The sequence below is a fragment of the Narcine bancroftii genome, chromosome 8 (assembly GCF_036971445.1).
Source record: "Narcine bancroftii isolate sNarBan1 chromosome 8, sNarBan1.hap1, whole genome shotgun sequence".
NCBI lineage: Eukaryota > Metazoa > Chordata > Chondrichthyes > Torpediniformes > Narcinidae > Narcine > Narcine bancroftii.
Window position 1 is genome coordinate 156,322,734 of NC_091476.1, and position 12,623 is coordinate 156,335,356.

The 12,623-nt window shown below is 42.2% G+C and overlaps 1 protein-coding gene across 4 annotated transcripts in view; it reads left to right on the forward strand.

The window, feature by feature from the left end:
- Positions 1-743: 743 nt before the first annotated feature.
- Positions 744-12,623, forward strand: part of LOC138741448 (F-box only protein 39-like) — a 36,349-nt gene continuing 24,469 nt past the window's right edge. The window contains exons 1-3 of one of the 4 annotated variants that reach the window (XM_069895562.1): positions 744-1,008; positions 4,733-5,199; positions 6,418-6,990. In XM_069895562.1, the coding sequence (XP_069751663.1) occupies positions 4,741-5,199; positions 6,418-6,990 (1,032 nt within the window). In that variant the 5' untranslated portion in view covers positions 744-1,008; positions 4,733-4,740. The remainder of the gene's footprint in view (positions 1,009-4,732; positions 5,200-6,417; positions 6,991-12,623) is intronic. The other 3 variants (XM_069895566.1, XM_069895565.1, XM_069895563.1) reach the window with 3 other exon arrangements.

The window sequence follows — 12,623 nt, forward strand, 5'->3', positions numbered from 1 at the left end:
TGTTGTACAGTGGATAGATGACCAGATTAACAGTAAGAGTTGTGGACCATTCTTCCCAAACACATGGAATCCCTAATATGGAGCTCAAAATCAAGAAGTTATGAAATAAAAACCTTCCTAGATTTCACTAATTTCAGGGAAAGAATTCTGCCCTCATTCTTCAGATACTTTAGGCTGCTCTGGAAAGCAGCAGAAAACAAACTAATAAATTGCAATCGGATGATTACCAGATCGGAATATTATAACTCTGTGATAATTGTTGACTAACATCATTGGTAGACTTTGTGAACACATAAACTCTACTGAGTAATAAAACGACTGGAGCAATGCCCATAGCCATATCATCATTCTAGTTAATGATAATTTAAAAGCATGTTATTAAAAAGAAATAATTGTCCTTCAAGTTGATTATGAATGATATTAATTTTGCATATAATAATGTCATCTGAGACACTAGATAATCTTCTGTTCCTCTTGTACTTTTAATTCTATAATGCTACCAAAATCCTGATTCCCGAGGAATTCAAATTAACATTATAAACATTGTAACAACAAATACTATCTATATTAGAACACAGTTCCAAAAGCCTGTAAACATGAATGTAATCTAATTGCTGGAGAAAAAAAGTATATATATATATATATATATATATTACGATGTGGGAATTTCACTGTAACTGACACAAAAGTGAAGTGTAACAATTAGCCCATGATGTCACAGAGGTTGCTATGATTTTTCAGCCCTGAGGGAAAATTACTAGCTTTTTAATGGCAATGCAGCAAACTTGATTCATGATTAATTTGGAAAGGGGACTTGATTGACAGTGAAACTGGTGTTTGTTGGCAAGTACAGTTTTATAAAAAAAATACTTGAACACAGTTAGCAATCCGCGCTTAAAACAGTCTCTAAAGCATACATTGAAAGAATCTAGTCCATAATTAATACTTTTCAGACCTGGAGCGTCCTGTGACAAGTCTGCATTGATGAATAACTCTGAACAGAAACTGGTAAGTGTCCTGTCTAATCCCAAGAAATAGCAGATTGATTTGGTTTTGATTGTGTATAGACTTTGGGACAAAAATGTTTAGCTTCGTTTATTTCTATAGCACATTTAAAACCACTCATATTGACCAAAGTGCTGTACCACTAGGCAACTTTTTAAAGTCCAGAATAAAACAAATACGAGAGATTAGAACACAAAGTAACAATCAGGTGCATGAGGATGACTCAAAACGCTAGTGATTAAAAGGACATCCTCAATCTGGATATAAAAGAGTTGATGGAGGGAGGAATGTTGTTCCACAGTCTGGGGGCTGCAATAGCGAAGGTGTGATCTCCCCTGAGTTTACAATTTGAGCGCAGAACAGCCAAACGCCCCAAGTTAGTCGACCTGAGGGATCTTGAAGTGGAATAAGGAGTTAGGAGATCTGTGATACAAAACAGGACTAGCCCATTAAGGGCTTTATAGACAAAGAGGAGAACTTTAAAATCAATTCTGAGCCATACTGGCAGCTGATGGTGGAGGCCAGAAGAGAAGTGATATGGTTCCTCTTCTTGGCACCTGTCAGGAACCTGGCTGCAGCATTCTGAACCAGTTGCAGAGGGGATAATGATGACTGACTAATTCCTGGTATATAGAGAGTTAGAGTAGTCCAAATGGGAGAAAATAAGGACAAGGATAACTTTCTCAAGGTCTTTAAAATGAAAGGGATGATTTGATTTTGGCAATGATGTGTAGCTGGGAAAAGCTAGCTTTTTGTTTGTCGAACTTGAAGGTGGAATCAAATATTACACCAAGGGATTTGACGTGGGGTTTGATGAGGGTGGATAAGTTACCAAGACTATTGGAGATCATTTTTGTAGAATTAGGGGGACCAAATATGATAACCTCAAATTTGCCTTTGTTTTAGCTGTAAGAAGTGTTGAGCCATCCAACACTTTATGACCTCTAGACAGTTAGTGAGGCCGGCTACCTTTGATTGGTCGTTAGGTTTCAAGGGGAGATAGAGCTGAGTATCATCGGCATAGCAGTGGAAAGAGATGCCGTGTTTTTGATATGACCAAGTGGAAGCAGGATTAAAGAAAAGAAAATGGGGCCTAGAATAAACAGACCCTTGTGGGATGCTGCAGGGAAGGGTAGCTGAAGAAAGTGAAAATTTGCCCATATTAACTGAGAAAGTCCTGTCATGAAGATATGATTTCAATCAGTTCAAGGCTTCACACTGGAGACGGTCTGTGAAAATGGTGTGATCCACAGTATCGAACGCAGTGCTAAGGTCCAGGATGATTAGAAAGGTGGAGCCACCTGAGTCAGTAGAAAGGAGCAGGTCATTTTGTCATTGTTTTAACTGATAGATTCTTGAATCTGATGAATGACTGACCTTCAATTATCAATTTAACATCACCTTGATTTATTAAGTAATAATCTGATCAGCCGATGATAAAGAATAATAATCTGGTCAGCCCATGATAAAGAATACAGTCACATTACAATAGTTGATGAATAATGATACCTCAAAGACTTGCTTCACACATCAAGTTACAGACTCGAACCTGCTGTTATGTGGGAATAGGGCAGAATGAGTTGAATGGGAAGAACTGGCAATCCAGTTTTTTGATGCTTTATCACAATCTTTGGTGGCACTTTAGAGTTGATGCAAAGTCCAGAAAGGTTCTCGGGTAAGGAAGAGCACTGTCTATGCAAAAATAAAGTGGGCTCATTATACAAATGTCATGAAATATGTTTAGTTGAAAATGCTTAAGAAAAGGGGATGAAATAAAAGGGGAAAAGTGCATCGACACAAATCTGGCAAAAGAGTTAATGACGTACATGGAAATGGTGTCAAACCCTACCCCTGAAATCTGCTCAAGCAGGGCCATCCATAACTAGAGAGGGTGCAGAAAAGATTCATGGGAATTTTTTTTTTAGGCATGCAACACAGTAACTAGCCCTTCTGGCCCACAAGCCCATTCTGCCCAATTATACCCAATTGACCTACAACCCTGATATACTTTGAAGGGTGGGTGGAAACTATCACTTCTCTTCTGGAGGAAAACTATGCAGACAAAGGGAGAACTTCCAAACACCTTACAGACAGTGCCAGATTTGAAACTGAGTCACTGGCACTGTTGACAGCGTTGTACTAACCGCTACGCTGACTGTGCTGCCTGGAATGAACTTTTGGCTGCCTGGAGGACTGACATGTTGATAGGACTGGTGGGCTGGAGTTACAAGGAGAGGGTGGATAGGCTGGCACTTTCCTCCCAGAAACTTTGGAGGCTGACAGGTGGAAATTACAGAAGTTTATAAAATCATGAGGGGAAAGGGTAAGGGAAACAATCATCATCATTTCCCCAGGAGAGCAGACTTAAAAGCGAGAGGGCATTGAATCAAGGTGAGAGGGGAAAGATTTTTTTAGGAACCTGAGGGGCACCTTTTGTCACACGGAGGACGAGGAGCACGTGGGATGAGCTGCCAGAGGAATTATTTGAGCTGGGTACAATTGCAACATTCAAAAGGAACATGGATAGGAAAGGGTTGGAGGAATTTGGATCAAACACAGGAAAATAGTATTAGATGGCTTGGTCAGCAAGGACCAGTTGAGGCAAAGGGCTGTTTCCATGCTATTAAACACTATGAGGCAAAACAACAGACTAGAAACAGAGTCAAGAATACCTGGGATTTCAATGTGTGTAAATGGGACACCATCCAGTTTTGACTAAGGAAGTATGAAATTTTTGGTGAGAAATTCAAAGGTGGAGATGAGTAAAGTTGGGAGTCCAAATATATATAACCATATAACCATATAACCATTTACGGAGTGGAAACAGGCCACGTCGGCCTTTCAAGTCCGCATCGGTTTACTAGAACAACTCCACTAGCTCAAACCTCCCGCTCACCGCCAATAAACCTCCAACCCCCTCACCTCCATGTACACATCCAACCTCTTAAATGACAGAAGGGACCCTACGTGTGTGTAAGTGTGCGTGCATGCATTACTTGATTGCTTGTATTAGGAGGCTGCATTATGGATTTTTGAATTCTGAGGCTGTGCCCTCTGGTCCCACACTCCCCCACCATAAGGAACATCCATTCTACCCAGGCCTTTCATTATTCAATTGGTGAGTACAGTCCCAGAATCAAACACTCCTCACATGATAACCCTTTCATTTTGGGGTTCATTCTCATGATCCTCTCCAATGACAACATATTCTTCCTTAAATATGGAGCCCAAAACTGCTTATAACACTCCCAGAAGTAAAATAATAATGAATAATTAATTTTGCTAAATAATATTTTTTAAATTCTGAAGGCTAATTTAATGATTAGCTTCATCTCTTGGGAAAAAGAATGATACTTTAGCCTCACACACCATTTAGAGTTTGGATACTGTAACTCAGGTAGCTAGATTCTGATGGAAGGTCTTTGGCCTCAAGCCAGTGGTTCTCAACCTTTATTTTTCAACTCACATGCCGTGTTAAATAATCCCTTACTAACCATAGAGCACCTATAAGTTAATTTAATGTTTCTCTGACTTCCTACACGATAAGGCAAATCTGAAATTATCTTTGAGTTCATCTTGAAGTTGTGAATCATATTCCCCAATTTTCAGGATGCAAACCTTTTGGGGAAGAAAAATGTTGTCCAATGTAATCAGATCATGACTGACATTTCAACAAATTCCAGATCAATCTAACTAGAGTTTGGATTTTATTCACTGTCCCTTACAGGATTCAATATGACCAATGGGATGGAGGTATCCTATGATCAGGGGAGAGATATGGGAAATTGGAGTGAGCTGCCTGAGATCACCTTGAGACAGGTGTTCCGATGGCTGGGAGACCAGGACCGAGTTCGAGCAGCACTGGTGTGCAAATGCTGGAACCATGTGATGCATTCGCCAGCTCTCTGGCGATCCAGGACATTCACCTTCTGTGGGAGACCATCCAAATACCGACGAGCTGAATATGAGTCTGCCATATGGTACGTCAAAAAATTTGGTAGATACCTGGAGAACTGTGAGATCAAATTCACGAATCCGTACAATTCCCTTCTGACTCGGAGGTTCCAGATAACAATGAGGAGCTTCTTAGCACGCCTTGGAAACGAGAACAACAGGTTAAAATCTTTCACTGTCCAACATCTGGAGTTGGACCGCCTTGTGTGGAGCTCATCTGTAAGGAATGCCTTCTTAAAGGTACAGCCTCGAGGGGAGAATATAATTTTCAGTATTATTATGTACACTTCCCAATGATTGGTTCATAATTTTCTGCAAAGATGGCCCAGTTGTGCTCCAGTTTTCAAGTGTGAACATTGAATGATTGAATGCGTGTCAAACTAACTCTATTCAGTAGGCCTGTGGGAGATATTTCAACACTCATTAAACCACACAAAGCTAATTCCTCATGCCTTCTGGTTGGAGAGAAATAACAAGGTATCTCATGACTTCCTTGTTTTTGCACCCCACCCAGACCTTTATTGAGAACTACAGAACCTCATATCAGTCGACCTGCCTTGCCACTTTGAACAAACTGTGCTTGCTTACTTTGCTCTCAAACCCTTTTCAAGTTGCTGCTTCTCATTTCTCTGACCAAAATGCAACACTTCCCTACTCACCCTTAAAATTCACCTGTCCCATTTCCACCTGCCTGTGCGGGTCTGTCTGAGTCCATTTTGTGACATCTTCAGATGTGAACCTGATACACCATATTAGCTTGATACTCAAGCTTGTGAGTAAATAGAATATGAAATAAATATCAGCTCAGCAACAACTCTGCAAAGGAATTTCAATTGACTCACTTCACATGACCATAAATGTATATTTGGAATATTAACAACAATGCAATTAAAGCACTATACACAACTTGCCCAATACCACTCTGAGGTTCACGGTTCCCTTACATACATTAATACACAAAATTTGTTTGCTTTAGTTTATTCACAAAGGCATACAAAATACCTGATAACAAAAAGGATAAATAGTTTATAACACTTCTGATTTAAATTTAAAATGTTTAAATTTGACTATACATTATGGTAGAAGTCGATTCCAGCCATTGAAACCCATGCCACCCAATTAATCTACCAACCCTGTATGTTTTGGAGTGTGGGACAAAGCCGGACTCCGAAAGGAAACCCACACAGGTCAAGGGGAGATCTTCCAAACTCCTTACAGACAGTGGTGGATTCGAATCCAGGTCGCTGGCCATATGATTGGCGTTGCGCTAATGGCTACGCTAACCCTGCCACCAGTGATGCTCAGTAGTAACTTTTTGTTTGGGGTATAACCAGTACAGGCAAATCCTGAGCCGCAGGCTGACTTTGGAAATTTACAAAGCTCCCCGTGATACGATTTGTAATATCGCTTCTAACTGAAGAATCTGAAAGCTCTAATAGTGATTTCCTTCTGTTCAAGAGCCTGAACTTTTTCCTTCGTCGTGAGTGCAGACATCTTCAGTCATTCAACCTGAGAGGTGCTCGGCTGTCAATGGAGCAAGGCTTTTCCATCTTAAATTCACTGATCCAGTTTAGGAACAGGAACTCCATTAATGAGCTCAACATCGAAGATTTCTTTAGCCACCACCTCGCCATCTACGCTAATCCCACCTTCCCCAAAATCATTCGCAGCTTCTGTGAGCTTACCAGCATTTCAATCAATTATAACTGCATCTCTGATGACGTCCTGGACAACTTGTGTGAAAGCTGCTACCAGACCCTTCGGACCATGAACATTAAATGCCATATCCACGACCCTCACAACCAGGTTGTGTGGGGACTCTCCTGGTCGAAACTTGCCAAACGAGCCACCAACCTGAAAGTGAACTTTTATTTTGACCTTGTGATGAAGAATGACCACCTGACTCGGATCTTGGTTCCTGAGATTCCCGTGAGGAGCCTAAATTTCAGGAGCTGTTATTTCAGTGACCCAGACTGGTCCATGAAGCCCACCCTGTCTGATCTGATTCCTCACTACAAGAGTACACTACAGGTAAGAATGCAACAGAATGTCAATGAAATGACAAACCATAAACTCCTTTGGAGAGTTTGCTGATCCCTTACAGACAAGGCCAAAGAGAGTTCAATGAATGGAACAAGGAGCTAGCTGAAATGATGAATGTGGGCTCATTTTTGTCGTATAAGAAAACATATGATAGGAACATGAATGGGAGGTGTATGGGCGGCTATGATCTGGGAGCAGGTTACAGGGACTAGGCAGAATAACAGTTCAGCACAGGCTAAATGGTCTGAAGGGCCTTTTTGTGTGCTGTAGCAGCCTATGGTTCTAAGAGTTTGAGACAATCTGCCTAAGGCTGACACATTGTGGCAGAAGGGCTACACAACGCTGATTTGGTAAAACCAATGCACTAACGAGCCAGGGAATCAGATGGCCAGTGGGATAGTGGCCATTACCTTCAACTAGTAAGGCCAGTATTCAGAGTTGGCACCAAGGGAGGACATTAGTGGGCAATTGCCCCCCCCCATGAGGTGTTGTGAACACCCCCCACCCACTCACAGCCGATGCCCCCCCCAAATGAGGTATTACGACCCACAGTTTACCATCACTTGCAGCGAGTGTCACGAGCATCTAGTGTCACTAGTTTCCAGCCAATATAAGCAGCATGTTTGTCTGCTGCATTGGAGGGAGGGGGAAGGCAAATGTCGCACAGAGGAGGTTCATGGTAGGCAGGTAGGAACTACCACACCTCCCCCTTCCCCGCTGAGTGAATTTTCAAAGGTCAGATAGTGCCCTCCAAGGTTACCCTAATGCCCCCTGTTAAGTCTTGTTCTGGTGTCGATGCTGCCAATACTGAATGTAAAGAACAGAGAAGTTGAGAGGTGATTTAACAGAGACCTACAAGATTCTGAGAGGCATAGATAAAGTAGACAGCCAGCATCTTGCTCCCAGGGCAGGAGTGGCAAATACCAACTGTACAAAGTGAAGGGAGGAAAGTTTAGGGGAGATATCAGGGGTAAGTATTTTACACAGAGTTGTGGCAATTGAGTTCAACAGTTGAAGATAGAGGAGCAGTTGATTGGGCAATCGAGTTCAACAGTTGAAGGGCAATCAAAGTCAGATAACCTAACATCACTATAAAAGTGAGGGACCGTATAGTGGAGCGTTTATCAATGAAGCAGCCATCGTCAGAGTGGGCTGCGTCAGAGTGGAAAGGTTTTGGCTCAAGGGGCTTCAGTGAATAGAGGCTGAAGTGTGATGCAGGAGTTGATGTAAGGAAAGGCCACCCGATTCGAGGAACAAGAAAAGATTCATCAGGTAGGCGCAGGTAACGGCAGGTTTTAGATATCATTTTTTTCCCCGCCAGTCATAAACAGTGGGAATGACAGCCAAGGCAGGGGAATGCTCCTCTTGTAGAATATGGGTCATTAGGAAAGTCGGCAGAATCCCTAACACCTTCATCTGAGAAGTGCATCCAGCTGCATCTCCTGACAAACTGAGTTAAATAATTGGAGCTGGAGTTGGATGAACTCTGGATCATCAGGGCAGCAGAGGGCATGATAGATGGGAGTTACAGGGACACTATTTCACAAGGAGGCAGAAGGAAGGTAGATGGGTGACAGTCAGGAGAGGGAAAGGGCACCCCTGTGGCCATTCCCCCTCAAATAACAAGTATACTATTTTGGATAATGTTGTGGGAAATGACCTACCAGCCACAAGCCATGGCAATCAAGTCTCTGACTAAGAAGGGAAGGGAGAAGAAGAGGAGAGCTGTAGTGATATGGAATTCCATAGTTAGGGAGACAGATAAGAGATTCTGTAGAAGACAATGAGTATCCCAGATGATGTGTTGCCTCCTTGGTGCCCAGGGTCTGAGATATCTCAGATTGAGTTCATGGCATTCTCAGGAGGGAGGGAGAACAGACAAATATCATAGTTCATGTAGAGACCAATGATGTAGGTAGGAAGGGTGAGAAGGTCCTGCAAGGAGAGCTCAGGGAGTTAGGTGCTAGGTTGGAGGACAGGACCTTCCAGGGTTGTGATCTCAGGATTGCTACCCATGCCATGAGGTAGTGAGGTTAGAAATAGGAGGATAATGCAGATTAACAGATGGCTAAATACATGGTGCAGGAGGGAGGGCTTTAGGTTTCTGGCTCATTGGGCTCTCTTCCAGGGAAGGTGGGTCCTGGTCTGCATCTGATCTGGAGAGGGACTAATATCCTTGTGCAAAGATTTGGTAGTGCTGCTCTGGTGGGTTTAAACTAGTGAAGGAGGGAAAAGATGATGTGAAAATTGCATGCACTGTTAGAAGTCAACGGCTTGTTTGTGGTGGAAGTGTTATCAGGTGTGTCTATTTCAATGCAAGGAATATTGTAGGAAAGGCAGACGAGCTTAGAGCGTGGATTGCCATTTGGAATTACGACATTGTGGCCGTTAGTGAAACTTGGCTGCAGGAGGGGCAGGACTGGGAGCTCAATGTTCCAGTCTTCCATTGCTTTAGATGTTATAGAATGGGGATGGAGGACTGGGATGAAAGGGGGAGGAGTGGCATTGCTCATCAGGGAAAATTACACAGCTGTGCTCTGGCAGGACAGACCAGTGGGCTCATCTATTTCCTGGAGACTAGTGCTGCTCATGCTGAGGAATGGGAAAGGTAAGGTATGATGACACTCATGGGGTTGTATTATTGTCCACCCAATAGTCAGTGAGAATTGGAGGAGCAAATCTATAGAGAAATAGCAGACAACTGCTGGGAACATAAGGTTTTGACAGGAGATTTCAATTTTCCACATATTGACTGGGACTCCCATACTGTAAAAGGGCTGAATGGCTAGAAGTTTGACAAATGTGTTCAGGAAAGTTTTCTAAATCAACATATAGAGGTACCAACTAGAGAATGTGTAATACTGTATTTCCTATTAGGGAACAAGACAGGACAGGTGACAGAAGCATATATAAGGGATCATTTTGGGTACAGTGATCATAATGCCACAAGTTTCAAGTTAATTAGTGGAGAAGGATAGGTCTGGGCCTTGGGTTGAGATTCTAAATTGGAGAAAGGCCAATTTTGAGGAAATAATAAAGGATATAGAACACGTGGATTGGGGCCAATTGTTTTCGGGCAAGGATGTGCGACTTAAGGGCAAGTCCTTCAAAGGTGAAATTTTGAGAGTACAGAGTTTGTATGTTCCTGTCAGGATTAAAGGCAAGATTAGCAGGTATAGGGAACCTGGTTTTTTGAGGGATATTGGAGATCTGGTTCAGAAGAATAGAGAGGTGTACAGCAGGTATAGGTACTTGAGGAATATAAAAATGCAAGAAAAACCTCCAGAAAGAAATCAGGAAGGCTAAAAGAAGACATGAGATTGCCTTGGCAGACAATGTGAAAGAAAATCTTAAGGTTTTCTACAGGTATATTAAGAGCAAAAGGATAGTAAGGGACAAAATTGGTCCCCTTGAAGATCAGAATGTTTGGCTTTGTATGGAGCCAAAAGAGATGAGGTGAACTTAAATGTTTTCTTTTCATCAGTATTTACTCAGGCACAGAGTAGTGGGAAGTAAGAAAAACTAGCCATGAAGTCATGGAACCTATACAGATGGCCCCAGCACTGATTCCTGAGGCACACCACTAGTCACAGGCCTCCAGTCTGAGAAGCAATCATCCACCGCTACTCTCTAGCTTCTCCTGTGCAGCCCTTATCAAATCCAGTGCACTGCTTCACCATGAATACCTTTCGACAGAACCTCCTTGACTAACCTCCCTTGTGGGACCTTGTCAAAGGCCATGCTAAGATCCATGTATAGGAGTTGGGATGTTATGGTAAAGTTGTATAAGACATTGGTAAGGCCAATTTTTGGAGTATTGAATGCAGTTTTGGTCACCTAAGTATAGGAAATATAACAATAAGATAGAAAGAGTGCAGAGAAGATTTACTAGCATATTGCCCGGACTGTGTTACAGGGAAAGGTGAAACAGGTTAGAACTTTATTCCCTGGATCATAGAAGAATGAGGAGAGATTTGATAAAGATATTTAAAATAAGAATTGAAGGGATAGACAGAGCACATATTTACTTTTTCCACTGAGGGCAGGTGAGATACAAACCAGAGTGAAAGGGGAAAAGATTAAGGGGAACTTTTTCACACAGAGAGTAGTGGGAGTGTGGAATGAGCTGCCAGCTGAAGTGGTGAATGTGGGCTCAATTTTAACATTTATGTAGAATTTGGATAGGTACATGGATGGGAGAGTTATGGAGGGCTATGGAATGGGTGCAGAACAATGGGACTAGACAAAAAAAAATGGTTTGGCACAGACTAGAAGGGCTGAAAGGGCCTGTTTCTGTGCTATAGTGTTATATGGTTCTATCTATGGTGCCTGTAATGCCTTGCTAGGGGTGGTGGTGGAGGCTGAAACATTAGGGGTATTTAAGGGACTCTTAGACAGGCACATGGATGAAAGAAAAATTGGGGTTTACATGGCAGGAAGGGTTTAGTTTTTTTTTGGTAGGAATACAGATAGACCCCAACCTAGGATGTTTTGACGTGATATTTTTGACCTATGATGGAAGTCCCAAACCAAACCCCAATTGGAAGTTATGGTCTACTTGTATATAGGTCGGCACAATATCAAGGACCAAAGGGCTTGAAGTGTTCTATGTGCAAGTTGTAATTGGAAGCAAGTCAGAGAAGCTTCACGAGTCTGAGGCCTGGACTGGACTGGTTTTTCAAGAGGACAGGTTGGATGGGATCATTTTGTATCTACAGGAGTTTAGAAGATTAAAAGGAGTGATTGAAATACAAGCTCCTGAAGTGGATGTGGAGAGGGTGCTTCCCCCTTTGGGATAATCTAGATCTAGGAGTCACTATGTAAGTCTAAGAAGACATCCATTTAAGACAGAAGAGGGGAAAATTATTCTCTCAGAGACTCGTGAGTTTTTGGAATTGATTCATCTTCGTAAGGTGAGGGAAGTAGAAACTTTGAGTATTTTATGTAGATCAAGGTTGTGAACACCTGGGGATGGGAATGTGGGTATGTTTGAGACAGGAATTTTTATTTTAATGATTTTTAATGACACATCATTGTAGAAGCTGATCCCAGCCATTGAAGTTCATGCCACTCAATTACATTCAATGAACCTACTGAGTCCATATGCTCTGGAGGGTGGGAGGAAACTGGAGTACCCGGGGAAAACCCAAGTGGGGCATGGGGAGAACATGCAAACTCCTTACAGAAAGACAAATTCAATACAGGTCGCTGGTGCTGCATTAACCATGCCGCAGGGAACTGGGATACATTTTGACATAAAATCTACATATCTTTGAGCTGACACTTCAAGCTGAAACTTGTCTGGAAGTAGTTATGTCACTGGAGGGGTTGAAGGCTGATGTCATTGACATCAACACAGTACATTTACCAGAGGCTTTAATAACACCTACCTTTTCTTATTACATCCTTTCCTCTCACAAATAACCTGGATTTAGTGTACACAGATTTCCAGAAGGCCTCAAACATTCATTGTTAAAAAGAACAAATTGGCATTGTGAAGAGGAATGAGAGGGTGACCACAAACGGAGAAGAGGCACAAACGAGTCTTTTCCCAGCTGACGTCAGTGCTGGGTCTCAACTGTTTACGGTTTACGTGACTGATAGGGTGAAAATTCTAAAGG